At 47.4% G+C, this 16,042-nt stretch overlaps 1 protein-coding gene across 2 annotated transcripts in view; it reads right to left on the minus strand.

The window, feature by feature from the left end:
- Window positions 1-2,512: 2,512 nt before the first annotated feature.
- The window catches only part of NAV1 (neuron navigator 1), a 327,863-nt gene continuing 314,333 nt past the window's right edge, over window positions 2,513-16,042 (minus strand). For both annotated transcript variants that reach the window (XM_063143867.1, XM_063143875.1), the window contains 12 exons: window positions 15,157-15,319; window positions 14,256-14,430; window positions 13,876-13,973; window positions 13,611-13,706; window positions 12,856-13,015; window positions 11,582-11,817; window positions 10,960-11,111; window positions 9,612-9,683; window positions 8,960-9,156; window positions 8,025-8,143; window positions 7,506-7,703; window positions 2,513-4,702 (listed from right to left, as the gene is read on the minus strand). In XM_063143867.1, coding sequence (XP_062999937.1) covers window positions 4,610-4,702; window positions 7,506-7,703; window positions 8,025-8,143; window positions 8,960-9,156; window positions 9,612-9,683; window positions 10,960-11,111; window positions 11,582-11,817; window positions 12,856-13,015; window positions 13,611-13,706; window positions 13,876-13,973; window positions 14,256-14,430; window positions 15,157-15,319 — 1,759 coding nt within the window. In that variant the 3' untranslated portion in view covers window positions 2,513-4,609. The remainder of the gene's footprint in view (window positions 4,703-7,505; window positions 7,704-8,024; window positions 8,144-8,959; window positions 9,157-9,611; window positions 9,684-10,959; window positions 11,112-11,581; window positions 11,818-12,855; window positions 13,016-13,610; window positions 13,707-13,875; window positions 13,974-14,255; window positions 14,431-15,156; window positions 15,320-16,042) is intronic.

The following is a 16,042-nucleotide window of genomic DNA, read 5'->3' on the forward strand; positions in this document are numbered from 1 at the left end:
ACCAGCTGCTTTCCACCGTAAATTCAACCTCACCCCCCCCCCCATACACACACAGGGGCTAAAACAAAAGGAAAAAGCTCAATTGGTGGCAAAGAAGGCCTTCTCTTTTTAGCCTCCACATTGGAGGGGGAATTTGGGAGAAACAACCGGGTGGAAAGGTTTAACCTCCCCTGCCACCTTTACTAATGTGTGGTAGTCCTGATCTGCATTAGGATCCCGCAAGCTTACACTAAAGGAAAACAGATGTTAGGATCAGCTACATGCTACACTTAATGTAGCAAGTAGTTTAGCCTTGAACTCACAAGACCACCATGGGCTGCTTCCTGTACTCAAAAAAAGAGTAAGGTCTGCCCATTCATGGCTAGAGGCTTCCCTCCCCCATCCCCATCTTTGAAGCCGTGACATTAAGGCAGAGTTTCAGGACCATGGCCAAGGGCACAGTCCAGTCATTCAAGTCGCATTTTTGCTCAGATCATCACAGTTTGATAGCAGCACAACTTCACTTTAAAGCACATGCACGCCCTATTTGAATCAATGTAGGACAGGGCTCTGTAGTGCTCAACACGTTTGTGCATGAGGTCAATGAGGAAAACATAAATGGCCAATAAATTCTCAAGTATACTGCAATACTACCTGGCCTCCTAGTCTAGCTCCCTCCCTCTCCTATTTAGATTAGGAGACGGGGGTGTTAGCAGCAAATCGGCTACCACCTAGAACACTCTGGTAGCCAACATCAGCAGCACTGGGCAGACAGAACATGGCTAACAGTTCTAGATTAATTCAAAATGGGCAAAGTGAAGGTTAATAGCCAGTTAAATACATTCTGCTAAAAGAAGACATTTTACAATAATGAGAGAGGCAATCGACGTTACCTCCAAAAACAAAACAAAAACCTGGAGAGGGTGCCAATGAACACGCTGGCTGGGGGTGATGGGAGTTATAGTTCAACATATCTGGAGGGCACTAGGTTGGGGGAGGCTGTTGAAGTGTAGTCATGTAACATCTGAGATCAAGGCCACTTTCTGCCTTCTTTTGGTCACAATTAAAACCCAAATTAAGCAGAGTTTTCAAAACAGGAGGCAGTCTTAACAGGCAGGCCCTGACAACTCATGGGAGAAGTGCAAGATAAACAAAAATTGGTGCAATGAAGAGCAAAGGCTGCACCTAAGAAACAGCACCGAGACCGTCACTGTTGCATCTTATACAGTCCTATCATATGGCAAGTTGATTCGTCATTTAGTTCTTTCGGCTCAAGGAAAGCACTGCAAAATCTTCCTGCATTTAATTTTTTTTTTTATTACTTGAAATTAATTACCATGGTGCCGGTCAACCTTTCTGGAAAGTGTGCAACAACTCAAGTCTGAAGTATGAGATAGCACCATTTGAGTGAACAGTACAGTACACATGCAAACCCCTGTTCCTTGCATTTGTTTTGCCTCTCTGCCACTGAGTCGAGGAGCAGTTAGCAGTGTGCCGCTAAAAAGGCAGGTCAACCTGCAGGCACGGCTCAGCAGTAGCCAGGCCCACGGGCCCTTCTGTTCCTGCTCATCCGGCATGTTGCAAACACCTGTGCAGCTTGCACTACTTGTGGCGTCTGTGTAACAGGTTGACTGCACATTAATTACATCCTAAACAGCAAACTCTTTCTCTGAATGTGGATCCACCGTCCACACACAAGAGGGAAAACCCAAGGTTTAAAATAGTAAAAAGAAATTTTTTGGGAGAAGCACCTCTCCCTTCCTGCCAAACAGCCCAATGAGGACTGCGCATGTTCAGTGTCCAATGAACGCCGAGTATCTGTTTGGGGGAAGAAATGGAAAATGGGGCGGGGCGGGGAGAATGGAATGGAGTATCAGCTAGCCCACTGAACACTAGCACTCCACACTGCAACATTCTGTTGGTGGTCCCACTTGTTATGATTACATTATAGTTATCCTAGGTGAACAAACAGACCTGACTTCAGGAAACTCACTATGGCAAAACTGGGAGGGAAACCCTAAAGCTATATACATTCTGTTTGTTGACTGGGCAAGTGCAGAACTTGGCACATAATCTGCAGTCCTGAGAATAGTCACTCTCACTTTCTAAAACCACATTTTCTAGCCCTCACGGTTGCAGAGAAAATACTGAAAACATGCTCCGTGTCACCTAAATGCTCAGAACGATACGGGGCCAAGCATGGCCTCTAATGAATCAGAGTGAAATCCTTGAGGTATTTGGCACAGTATATCTATCTACAGCAGCCTTCCTCAACCTGGAGCGCTCCAGATGTGTTTGACTGCATCTCCCAGAATGCCCCAGCCAGCCAACAGAGCTGGCTGGGGCATTCTGGGAGTTGTAGTCCAACACATCTGGAGCACCCCAGGTTGAGGAAGGCTGATCTACAGACTTAGTTACCAATGGTTCAGTGTAAGAGTAACTCTGTTGGCTTCTATATCATAAGAATGGTGAAGGGACAACAGTTAGCTTAATATGTTCTATCAGTAAAATGATAATTAAAAGTTTTCCACTGGATAGGAAGAGAATACTGCATAGTGGAGAGGCCATTAGGTGACACCAGGAGATTCTGCTTTCTGTATTGTGCTATGTATAGTCTGCTGGAATATGAATGAAGCACTATGAAACTTAAGTTGGAAAAGCTGTAATGTGCATTTATGGAGAACCTAACAATTACCTGGCTTCTGCCACAAAAATGAAAATTCAAATATCTAACTTATTTTGTTAGGGACAAGGGTCCCTTTCCCATTGTCTCTTCTGGCTAGAGGTTGGCAAAGTGGCCTCAAAACTCTTCAGCAAGCCATTTACGTATGTTAGACTGACACCCTGACCTGACACTCATAACTTTCTTTTCAAAGTCGCCCTCCAGGAAAACTGGAGGGCAAGTGGACGGGCTTGTGGAATGTGTGATGAACCCCTTCTCTCATTTGCAGAGAGGGTTAGCCAATGGCTAGAGAGGGCTTCCCCCTACCCAACAGAAGCTGCATGGAAACTCCCTTGAGGCAAGTCCTCAAGCCAAGGCATGCCAATTTTAGACATCAATTCCAAAGAACTCCCTCAGTCTAGCGTCAACCTAAATCAGAGCACTGCTTTGTACCTGTTAAGACAGCTGACAGTACTAAGGCAGAAAGGGAAAGGGAAAACAAGGTTTTTGTTCGATTTGGAAGGCCTAGCCCTACTCTCTGATGGCTGCTTGCTTGGAAATAAAAGAAATGACATTCAAGACTCAACCTGGAATGCTGAGCATGTTGAATTGCAGTGCTAGATTTTTGTTTAAACTAAGTCTGTAAGAAGATACCTATGGACTTCTCTCCCCAAGGTGAGCAGAAGAGAAAATGAACCAAGGGAAAGTAAAGTCACAAGCACGTCAGTGTGTAACAGTAGAGGTGAGAGGCATGTTTAACTCTGAAGACATTTGATGGCTTTTACCGTCCAAGCGGAGGACCACAATGAAGCGTCCTCCCCTTGGTCCCAGTCTGCAGGCCTCTTGTGCTTTTAAGAATGGAATGATAAAGAGTGGGGCCAGAAGGGGAGCCTATCAGCACATTGTGCATCTCTGAGAAGGTTGTGCTGCTGATTCAACCCTGTGTGCATCTGATACAAGCTGCAAGGACCCACAAGGCGGGTTTGGTTACTGGAGGTCATCCAGTCAGCACCGATTTTAGTTTGAAGGGATCGCGGCAATGGAATTTACAGAGCGGTAAAACAAGTAGAGGGTGTACTGAACAACAACAAAAAAACCATAATGAGATAGAGCGGATCCTCCCTGTGGAACCAATGCCAGGTGGTTAAAAACAAAACCAAAGTGGAATTCCTAGAACCAAAGAGTAAACAGAATGGCCCAGCTTAACCAAAATAAAATAATAGGGGAGGAAAACAAAAAGAAAGCAGAGTTTATTGGGAGTCTGAATGTAAAAGGACCATCATGCAGATTAAATAAGGAGGGTACAAAGACGGAGTTAACAGTCCTAGGCCTTTGCCTATGCTTGTTGTGGTAGGGAAGCTGAAGGGCAGCATCCAGAGGGGAAAAAGCTACGGCAGCAGTTGGGTTTGCTGCAGCAGTGACTCTTCCCATGCTCGATGCTTACAGGTTCCTTTCTGGGTTTTTGCTTTTCTTTACTTTATAAAAAGATCCTCATTTTAGGGAACCACAATCATGGCTGCTGCCCTGCCTGCTGGCATTGCCCTGCAGAAATGCAGCGGCCAGTTCTGCGAGGAGGTCTCCATAGTCTCTGCCCCACAGAGAAACGTCAACGCTGGCAACCCTGGATCCGAGGGATTCATTAATGCCCCCACACACACCTCAGTCACACTGCAAAGCCCAGGAGTTCATGACGGAGGCAGACAGCCGAAGGATAAAAGCCATCATTCTCCTACCACCGTTGTCCTTGGGGCGGGGGGAGCAGTATCTCGCGGAGGAGCAGCGAACTGCCTCCTCTTTCATCGTCCATCTGCACAGATCCCAAAGCAAAGGATGGGCGCCTGCCTGCCTGCCTGCCCTCTGTGGTGTTCCGTGCCAGACCACAGGTTCCAGATACAAAAAACAAAGAAGAACCAGGAGCGAAGGCAGTCGAGACCAGCTCACTCCAGTTCCATCCCGATCCAGTCCTCTTTAGAGTGCAGACTGCACATTGGGGTCCAGGGTTTCTCTGTCAGGAGACTCAATGTAGTTGGCTGCTTCCTGGAGCTTCAGCAACATTGCCATCTGCATGGGGGAAAAGACCAGAAAAAAAAGCTATAGAAGCCCAAGGCTCTTTTTTCATACACAGAACCCAGTAAATGTCCATTGGTCCATAGTGCCAGAAAATAAGCCAGCACCTGCCTAGGAAATACCCAACAAGAACATGGGAGGGGTTATTGGCAATCAGGATTCCCAGGTAGATGAGGAGGGGAGCCATGCAACTATGTTTTCAGCACAGATATGTTTATCATCTGTGCTTTGGATAAGATGCGAGTGTCCTTATCAATGGAGCAGACAAATGTTCAGCTCTTGTGGCACAGAAAGGAGCTTAGACAAAGCTTAAATACGGGGGTTTGCATGATGGATTCTTGTTATAGTTACTTACGGTTATACCTATGTCGCAATTATTATGCACCTTTGATTCGGGTGGGTACGTGGGCTACAAGAGCAGTCCAAGAAGGCCTTGTCTCTCTAAGGGAGGGGGCTGTAACTCAATTTCACAAGTCCAGAGGGCTTGGACAGTTTCCTCCCTGGGGGCAGGGGGTCGTGCTTAGAAGACAGGGTACATCTGAGGAATTAAAGCTGTAACCTTCACAAGCCAGAAGCATATCTCATTTATTTTGGTCATTTGTACACTGCCCTTCAATAAGTATTACCTGGGTGGTTATCAAGCTAAAAAGTAACAAAAAACATTTAAATACACACACACACACACACACACACACACCCACCCACCCACCCACCAAGAGCAATAATCAGTAAAATGGCAGGATAAATAGTAGAAATAAAACAATCAGATATTAAAAGCTCATAAGATATTGAAAGGTTGAGAAAATGAAAACATCTTTGCCTGGCACCAAAAAGACATCAACATGGTGCTAGGCAACCCTCCTAGCCCTCCTCAGGAGAAAATTCCATAAAGCTGCATATGTCCTTTAAAGATAGACTCTGGAGTTCAAAGCAGAACCAGACAGATTTCAGTGAATGTAGCTAGTGAGAATGGGTAAGTTAACAGAGGACAGGTATGCATGGGCTAAAACAGTCCAAACCCAGGTCTCTACTAAGCCCCTCCACTATCACGACTACTCCATCCTAGATAGATTAGCAATTGATCGAAATGATAGAGTTCAAGGCTAGCTCACATACCACTTAGAAGGCTCACTTGTCCCAGGTGCCCTACCTCAAAGCGGTTGCCTAGCAGCAGCTTCTCCCAGGGTTTACAAAGGAATGTAGGCTACTGTTTTGCTTCTGCTCTCTACCCTATAATAATGTCCACAGCTAAAACTATCCCATGTAGCGATCTCAGTCGGTATGAGAAGCCAGCTTCTTCCTCTGGCTTATGCGTTTATGCCACCTTGTGGCCAAATCCTCACAGTGCCATCCAGCACAGTCCTTTTAAGGCTCTTCTCTCTGGTCAAGGCCATTATGCTGGCTGAGGTCACCAATGCAGTCTCTGTTCCGTGGCCGTGCGGAACAGGGTTTCCCTCTTGCCCGTGTGAAGATGCAGGCCCTAAAGTGCTAGTCTGATCACTCAATCAATACTTGTGCTGCTATTCTAGACTCAAAGATATTTCCGGGAGGGACGGAGAGAGAGAGAAAGTAAAAAAAAAAAAGATAGGAGGTAATAAGAGGCAGAGGGACACAAGAGAGAAGGCAACAACTATTACAGTAATACAATTGTGTCCCAGTGGGAAGCTGGATGATACACACTTAGCAATTGCCTGTATAATTGTGTAATTGCCTGTATAATTGTGTAAATCTTTAAAGCAGCTGCTGGTCCTGCTGGGACTTCCTGCTCCCCCACCCCTCCATGTTGTTCTGCAGCACCACCTGCCTTGTGGGGAAGTGGCCTACATAATACAAGGCACTCAAGACAAGATGGTAGCCATGGGCCCATTCCGTGAAACCAGCCATCCTGAAAGTGCCAAAGCCTCATTATGTTCTTTACTTTGGGAAGCAATTCCTGGTGGAGCGATTTCTGTTTAATGCCAATAGTTGCTAGATGCTGTTCAAAACACACAAGTGACACAGTTACTGCCCAGACGTCTTAAAATCTACAACTGTTATCAATCTTGCACCAACCACATGTTCAATTAAATCATAAGTCCTTGGCATGGCCAGCTCCACCAAGCGGCAAGGCCTGGCAGTTTGCCCATGCTCCATGGATGTCTCGAAGAGGTGTGATCTCTAAATCTATTCTCATGCTGCTCTTCAAACACTCAGGAGATCAGCAAGTAGGGTGGATTAAGATTTCTGGGAGTGCACTTTCACGGGGGTGGGAGGTCGGAAGGAGGTGCCTTGTCTGGAGTGAAGTGGGAGCATCTCACTGCAGATTTCCCACAGACCTGGAGCTAGCTTGGGTCCTTGGAGTCCCAAGATGTTTCAAGCTTCAAACAAACAAAACACACATATGCAGTCTGCTGCAAGCACAAAAGGAAAGTCATCATAAGGTGCCTGATTGGCTGAACTCCTAGCTCGCTGTGGAATTCTGGGAGCTGTAGTCATAGAATCATAGAATAGCAGAGTTGGAAGGGGCCTCCAAGGCCATCGAGTCCAACCCCCTGCTCAATGCAGGAATCCACCCTAATGCAGGAACCCACCCACCATCTCTGGAGGGCACCAGGTTGGCAAAGGCTGCAGTAACCAACAAGCCAACTAAATCTATTGCTATAAAGAAATGGCTGGCAAGGTATGCCAGTGCAAGGTTGACCTGTGCCACTCGTCCAACAGGACGCTTCTGAGCTCCCAATTCGTCATGCCAAGGATTACAAGCATCAGTTCAGCTTATCCCTCGGCCACTGTCCTCCTTTGCAGCCTGAAGACATACCAGGGGGTCTGATTCCAGGGAGTTGGGTGTAGAATCCTTGCCGCTCCGTTCCTCGGGGGGTGAGACGGTGCTGTGGGGCCCCACACTGGGTGGGGGAAGGTGATAGAGCTTTGACTGGTCTTGTTGGGCCGACGGCCACGGCAACGTATCTCGCACCCACTCCACAGGGTCCTCCCAGGCAGCTTTCTGCCCATGCACCTGGAGCAGGAATAGGCAAGAAAGAGTATTGACACTTACTGGAGCCTGGCTGGTATCTGTGACAGCAGTCAGAGAAATGAGCCACATATGCATGCAGCTGCCACTCTTCCCATCCCCTGGTGACAGGCAGATTGGAAGCTCAGCAAATTCAAGCAGGAGTTAGACAATGTCTGAGAAAATGGCTTTGCTGCAAGATACTTTACTGTGGCTGATTCAGAGCAGAGCAAAAGGGCAGTTGGTAGCCAAGCCATCTATCCATGCGAATGGGTCCAGGCTCTGGCATCATGCAGGATGGGGAGGAGGATGGGGCGGGGGGAATACCTTGATCCCATCCTTTGCTCCCTCCTGAAGGTAGGGGATGATGGAATTGTTCCACAGGTCAATGAACCAGGTTCGGAAATCCTCAATACCAATCGGGCATGACAAGAAGAAACAAGGGCCTGTAAAGCAAAGTGAGGAGGGGAGGGTGAGTCACGAGCCAGTGTGAGAACGGCAAACCCTTGCAGTATTTTGGCCACAGGGGGTCACTTCTATGCCACAGTGGCTCTGGCTATGCCAGATACAGGGAGTTAGTATGGTGTAGGCCTAGCAACTCCTTACTAAAAGGGAAATCTGGTTCCTATACATCTGGTTCCTATGCTATTGGATTCAAGGGGTTGATTCTGCAACCAAATAGGGATTAATAAATATACGGGGAAGAGCTATGTGGCATTAAGAATGTGCCCAGCCAAAATTTGCCATTTGGGTCTAGAAGTGACAATGCTGCTGGACTACTGAGTAGCTCAAAGAAGCTCAACCCTAAAAGGACAGGCTCAAACCCAGATGACTGCTAATCTACTATAGCCCTGTCCCACACAGACACCTTCAACAGAAATACCAAAGATAAATCCACGAATTCAGCCTTTGAGGTTGTAGCAGAAAGCAGGGCTTAATGTGAGCCACTGCTCAGCCCAGGAAACTCTCTTTAAAACTAGAGCTCTACTGCTTTGAAGTAATAATTAGAGACTCCTCTTAGCATATGCAGGTTGCTTTTTTCTCATTGCTGGGTAACCATAACCACACACCTAACCCAGTATAATTAATGGCAGGGATGCTCAATGAGAGGCTGTCGCTTCTATGCAGTCTTAAGCCCTGGATTCCCTCTTTTGTTTGACTACTGGAAACAGCATGCAACTTGACCCAGGATGGTCTTTCATTACAGCTTCCCACCCCAGCTTCCTGAACCACATCTCCAGCCAGCATGGATCAAGCTTTACCAATGAGGAAATCGGAGGTACTGTGCTTCTCCAGGAAGGTGTGAAGATGGTACCAGAGTTTGGGCACCCAGTCCAGCACACGCAGCAGCTCTTCCCGGTTGGCATTGACGTCACTGTCAGACTCAAGCAGCTTCCGGCGTAGGTAGCGCACCAAAAAACCATTGGCCGGCTCTACGTTATTGGAGAACGTCAACATCCTGCAGATAAGATACGGGAACAAATTAGAACCGGAAGCAAACAATCTTCTTTCAAAGCATTTTCTAGACCAGCTTTCTTTGACCTGGTGCTCTACAAGTGTTATGGACTTCAACTCACATCAGCCCCAGCTGGCAGGGCCAATGTCAGGAATTCTGGGAGTTGTAGTTGAAAAAATATGGAGGGCACAGGGTTGGAGAAGGCAGGTCTAGACCAATAAACAGCAGGGAAAGGAGTTATGCCTGTTTCCCCACCTTAAACAACAATGGCTTAAACAACAATGGCTTGTATGCACTCACATATGTGCATACAAACAAAACATGAATCCTTTACGCAGCATAATAACTGTGTTTGAATCGCAGGTGATCTTGGAGCCAACAGGACAGAAGAAGAGATGCTATCGGAAAACCCAGCTCAATCCCCCTGTCTTCAGTGGGTCCAGTATTGATGCGCTTACCTGAAGCTGAGATGGAGGCCATGGTTTGGAGTCATCTTCACAGGCTGGTTGGTTGTTCCAATGATGTAAGGGCTGGTGAGGAAGAAGAACAAGAGCTCCATCAGGCACTACCTATCTCATTTGCTCTCTGCAGAGGGCATGTTTGGAAGACCTTTACTCTGCCACTTCTTCTCTTTCAACATAGCATGATTATTCACTTGGGACGGTGATCCCCAACCTGGTGGCCATGCTGGCTGGGGATGATGGGAATTGTAGTTCAACACATTGAAAGGGCAAAAGGGTTGGGGAAGGCTGCACTAGGATATCTGCATTACACCCATCTTAGAAGCAGATCTTGGCAATGACTGGCACATGGATTTCTCTTGTATCAATCCCCCTTTTCAAGACAGCAGAACAAAACACTGCTTTTCTCCAGAGCAGCTGTAGCGAAAGAGTGCAGAGTTTGGGAGGGAGGGGGTGGGTGGGAGAAGTTCCCCTAATAAAAACAGGGGCTGTGCCAGAAGCTGGTAGAGAAAGTTGTTCTATATTTAAGCGTGTAAGATACTGCAAGCTTCCTTGAGCAGCAGGCATTTTGCCTACAAAGATAGGATAATATACAATTTTAATATAAAAAGAAGTAAGTATACAATAAAGCTTGGCTGGGTCCTTGATACCATATGAAGCCCTTTCCTGGGCCAAATAATTCCAGAGACCCATAGCAATGGGGACACATCTCTCTCTGGTCAAACTCACAGTACAGAAAAAAGAGTGGTGGTGGCCAACATTTTCTGGCAAGAGTGCCAGAAGTATGTGTTTAGGCACAATACAATGGGTACTCAGCTCTCTTTGTTTTGGGGTGGTTTTGCCTCTAGCTGAGCTGGAGAGCAGGCAGCCAACACAATGCCAGAAAGACAGGCTCACGAACTCTCCTCCCATGTTGGCCACCCAGGGCAGAGAACTAGTGGTGAGAAAGTCCTCCTCTATAGCGTGGCAGTCAAGAAACAATTTTAGCCTTAACTGTATTTAATGTTTTATTTGTTTGGAGATACTGAGTTTTATACGTTAAGTTCTTTGTTTTTTCTTGAACTCAGGACATTTATTGTCTGTTTTATGCCTTATGTTCAGTTAATTATTCTAAATTGCAATGGCCAATGGCTTGGTGCAAATAAAATTTGATTGACTGAATGATGATGCAAGCTCCTGAGGCAACCGTAAAGCCATGCCACAGCTGCCTACTGTGAGATGCAGCACAGGCAGATGTAAACGCAAATCAGAATGCACTGTTGCACGTGTAACTCTGAACATCCCTTGAGGGCAGAATCACTGTTAAGATGTATGCGCTGAATGCTAACATATCGTAATCTCTCACCATTTGTGGTACTTGCACGTGAGCGCTCCGTTGACAAGCTCACTGATGGAGCCGGGTTCACTAAGGTCATCAAGGAGAATGACCAACGGCACATCTATCCCTGTTTCCCGATCAATCTGATTGGCCAGATTGGAGAGGTAAAGCTGCAGGTCCTGATAAAGAAGTATGCAAAATGGAAGTAAGTCGGTCAGCATGGGGAAAATAGGGACACCAATCACAGAATAAAGATGTGCAGGAATGTTAGGAAAGGTGGCCAGATGGTGGTGAATCCACAAGGATGGGTAACGGATGTAGGGCTGAAGGACCACTATCAAGGAATAGAAGGGAATGTTGGCAAAGGGCTGGAAGAGCAGGGTAACGAAGATGAAGGCTGCAATTCCATACTTACTTAAACAAGAGAATACCCCACTGAACTTAACAGGAATTGCGTCTGGGAAGAAATATATTTAGGATGTGCTAAATGATTAGGGCAAGCATGCATGAAATTCCTCAGCTGAAATTACAGGAGGGCTGTGGCTTAGGAATGTAGGCTATTGCCAGGGCTGTGCAAAGGGTCAGAGAGTTTGCCCCTGCGACTGTGCAGAAATGGAGGGGCAGCTGTTCCCAGCCAGGGGTTTCTAACCTTGCATGACTGCTGGTGCATATTGAAAGTGTTGACAATGCCGTCAGTGACCTCGCGGCCTGAGCGCTCCACCAAATACTCCGCCAGTCGATTGGTCAAGTAGGTCTTGCCAGTTCCGCTTGGCCCAGAGAGGATAAGGCGCCGGTGCTTGAGCAGAAGGCTTATGTAGTGTTGCATCATGGGCTTGGGGATAAGGGTCTCAAACACCAGGCTATCCACACACTTCTCCTTCAAGCCTGCATGGAAGATAGTGGCGGTTACAAGACATGACCCCGCCCCTCTCACCATCAGGGCCTTCCTAACATCTCAGGCTCCTTTTTCCATCACAATGGTCCCTCCTGAGCCAGAGCAGGCTCCTGTCTTCTACAATAATCCTGACTTATTTTTAATGCTGTCGAAGTACTGACAACTCTCACTACTACCATCATGCCAAGGCCCTCATCTTCTATTGATTAGTCCCACATAGCAGTCTAACATCTCTCCCTCTCTTTCTCTCTCTCTCTCTCTCTGCCATGGATCAGACTCTGGGAAATGTGTTTTGTTCTAACCAACGTTAGTTAACAAACCAGGATGTCACACCATGACATTAAACGGGTTTATTGTAACTACCTTTGTTTAGAACAAACCACAGTTCCATGAGTTTATATATAACACTTGTTTAAATTGAAAATGGGAGCTCTTTCCCCTTGTGAGAAGAGGAGGAGGAGAGGGGAGAAATGCAAAATCCCAAGGCTCAATGCAGCTTGTTCTAAATAATCTAAGTATAGATTAGATAATAATCTGAAAGGGGCCTAGGTCTAAGACTTCTGTTTCAACCCACAGCAAAATGAGAGAGGAAAATATTCCCTGCAGTATAGCCAAGCACAGGTCTTCACTTATTTATATATTTGTTGCATTTCTATACCGCCCAATAGCCGAAGCACTTACAGCAGTTTTCCCCAAACTGGTGCCCTCCAGATGTTTTGGACTACATCTCCCAAAATTCCAGACCACTGGCCAAGCTGTCTGGGACTGATGGGTGTTGAAGTACAAAATATTTGCAGGGCACCAGATTGGGGAAGGCCTATAACAATTCAGTGCTGCAGTTAGCAGCTCTAGTGTACCATCATCACTTCTGAACTTGGCAGCGCTCTCCAGATGCTCTCTCACTCAGAGGTCCCTGTTGCTTCCCCCCCCCTCCTTGTTCTGGCCCAGCCAGCTGCTTGAAGCTGGGCAGAGGTAGCCTGGCATATCACTCACACTAAATGAATGTTACGAACTAGTTGAGGCAGTACCTTTCAACGTCACAGCGATACTGGTCATACCCCGTCGGCAAGGAGGCAGTTCCGGGGGTTCTGTGTCCAAGACTCGCTTGATGTGGCTGATGCTGTAGCCATAGACAGACTCAACACTGAGCCCCAACGTGAGAGCAGGGTCCATCTTGGTGACATATTCCTGAGTGAAGACAGGGAGGAGCTCAGGTCAGGTCAGGCTTCAGAAGTAGGCCTAACTCTAAACTGGTTAGAACAGCTTTCTCAGACTGGATCCCTTCCAGATATGTCCAGCTACAACTCACAGCACCCCCAGCCACCTGGGGCCACATGTTCCCCTATCCCTGCCCCAACGCAAAGGAGGACTGCATTGGGCAATGCCATAAGGACTGCATAGTGGTTCCACAACAGTTCAGCAAAAATGTCTGCTGCCATTTTTCCCCCTTAAAGGGCTATTTATCATCCGTCTCTGTTGGGCACAAAAGGAGCCCTTCCATTTTTCCACATCCACCACTAACTCACTTTGGAGAGAACATTTTCTGAAAGTAGCAACTCAGAAGAAGAGTCACTACATTGTTAAGACCAGCAGGTACAGTCAGTTTAATTCCATCAACGCAAGCGTTTAGCATCCTCCAGTCCATATCTAAAGCCCAGAGGGAAAAGTGGGATAAGAATAGATGTGTGGAGTACTTGAACATGAACAGGTTAATATCCTAGATATTTCACACATAGTTTCTGAAGATGAGAGCTCAGCTCAACGTTTGTCATTATCACCTCACCTTGAAAACCTGACAGACGGCTTCATCCAGCATTTTCCAGTCTAGTTTCCCACACACTTTACTGCTGCCCAAGTAGAACTCCTGCTGCTTCAGGTCCTGAAGGCCCAAAAGGAAGAGATAAACATGGCTGGGATTGGGAAATCATCACCAACAGTTTTTAATGGCCACCAGATCAATTTGTTAGAGCACCCCCACACGCACACCATACGTTGTGGCTGGGAGACTCTCAGATATTGACCCTCCTTGCACTCCCACTGGCGCTTACCCCTTTGATGATGTGCTGAGGTGGCATGCGCACTACAATCCGTAGCGCCATCTCATCCTTCTGGGGCCCAGCACTGATGCCATCCATTGGCGACAACTCTGGAGAAAGGAAAGGGACGGTATGTACTCCGTGCAACAGAAGACACCACTGGCAAAGGAAACCCCGTGGGGTAAACAAAAAGAACCCTCCTTCCTTCATTTTCCTACATGAGCCCTGAAGGCCACACGCAAGGCACACACACACACACACGGAAGTGCACATACAAACATGCCTCCGCACGCAGAGATGGGGAGGTTAAAAGCAAGCAGGTATTTTGCAGCAGGAAGTGAACTGCTCATAGTAGCGATGTGGTCCTCTTTTCCCTGTTCCCCTCCCCATACCTGTATCTGTCAAGCTGGGACTGAAAGGGTGACTGAGCTGGAGCCCTAGAGAGCGTCGCGGAGAGGAGGCAGCAGATGAGCTCAAGACGTGGCTCGGGATGGAGCTTGGGACTGACGAGGGCCCTGGAGCCACCTTCAGCCGGTCGTTCTCTGCTTTCAATAGATCCACCTCCAGCTGCAGGGAATAGACAGAGAGCAGGGGCTGGGGGTGAGAGGACTGATAGCAACACTATAGGTGCCAGAGTCCCAAAAGCAGAGGCCACGGCAGTCTGGTGGAATGACGGGACTTTGGAGAGTTCCCCAGCCAAATACAATCCCAAGGTGCCTTTCCTACAAGGCAAGCAGGTGACTGGGTGTTCTCTACTTCCTGCTCGTTAGCAAAGTAGCAATATTTAAACAATAGAGAAGACAGCAGAGCAATTTCCTGGGCTCATGGATCTTCCCTTAAAATGCTGAGTGAAGAAAACAGAACTGCTTTTGAGCTCCAAAAGCCAGAGCCCAGATCTTCCACGCTCTGTCTGTCTCTCCCTCCGATTCTCTGTCTCTCTCACAATATGAGTCCGGTTCACCTGCCACTGCAGACTACTTCTCTCTTTTTGTGCGTGCAACAATACATCCCCTTAGAACATCATTACTGGGTCAATATCAGAAAATGAGAGCACTTAATTGGATAAGGTAATACTGATGTCCTTTACTGTAACCTGTCCCATGAAGACTTCTGTGAAGGTCAAAAGCTTGCCTGCTTTCACCAGCAGTCCCTGGGTCAGTTGAAGGATGTTTATCACATACCCTTGCTGGTTCTTTTTGTGAAAACACAACCACAACAGGTGCTTGGAAACCGAAGCTCCTGTGGTGGTCAATGACCCGCGGCGGTGCAAGCTCTGCAGGGCACAGCACCCACCTGCATGTTGTGCATCGTTTCACGCAGCTGGTCCAGCTGGTGGGCCGAGTTTAAGGCTTCCAGACGAATGTCCGTCAGTTTCATTTCCTTTTCCCACAGCTCTGAGCGCAGCTCTGAGACTTCCTTTTTCTCAGGCTCCTCTTCTTCATTAGTCTGGAAGAGCCTGTGCAAGGGATGAAAAGACAGTGAGCTGCAATCTGAGACTGGTGCACAAACGCTGGCAAGGACTATAGCGGGTAAAGACTGGGAGGGACTGGGCCAACTGAGAATTGCTGCTTCAGGCTAAGGATCTTGTGGAGGGTGGTAATCTTATCTCACTGCTGTGCTCTCCTACCAAACCTGAACCCTTTTTAGTGCCCACATGTTACCAGAAAGATGCTCTGTAAGCTATTTTTCTGCTGTCTACTTAGGCTTTCCTCCACACATCCAGCTTCTTAATAACCCTGTCACTCAAACGCATAATGATCAACTGAACTGGATCCACGGACCCTAAAGGGTGGGGGACATTACTGCACCCCAGTAGGGGAGCGGCGCTTAAGTGTAGAACACAATGGGTTGCAACCAGACTGACTGTCCTGTGAAAATAAGAGCTCCTGCCGCCCCTGGAACAACCACAACCCACGGGAGGCTCCCTACTGGAGGAACAATTTTTGCCAATTTCCCCTTCCTGCTGCAATCCACTGTGCTGCTCTGGAGGGTCCTGAGCAGATTTTCAGAGGTCACAGATGGCTACAGGAGGAAGGAAAGAAAGACTGGCAAAAATGGCCTCCCTCCAGTGTCAGTGGATCTCCTGCAACACTGTTAATTGTAAGTCTGGATCCATCCCAACGGGACTAATGAAGAGAACCTTGTTATTCATCTTATGGGTGTGGGAATCTGTGGGCCC

Source organism: Elgaria multicarinata, chromosome 1 (genome assembly GCF_023053635.1).
Source record: "Elgaria multicarinata webbii isolate HBS135686 ecotype San Diego chromosome 1, rElgMul1.1.pri, whole genome shotgun sequence".
In the NCBI taxonomy this organism is placed as follows: domain Eukaryota; kingdom Metazoa; phylum Chordata; class Lepidosauria; order Squamata; family Anguidae; genus Elgaria; species Elgaria multicarinata.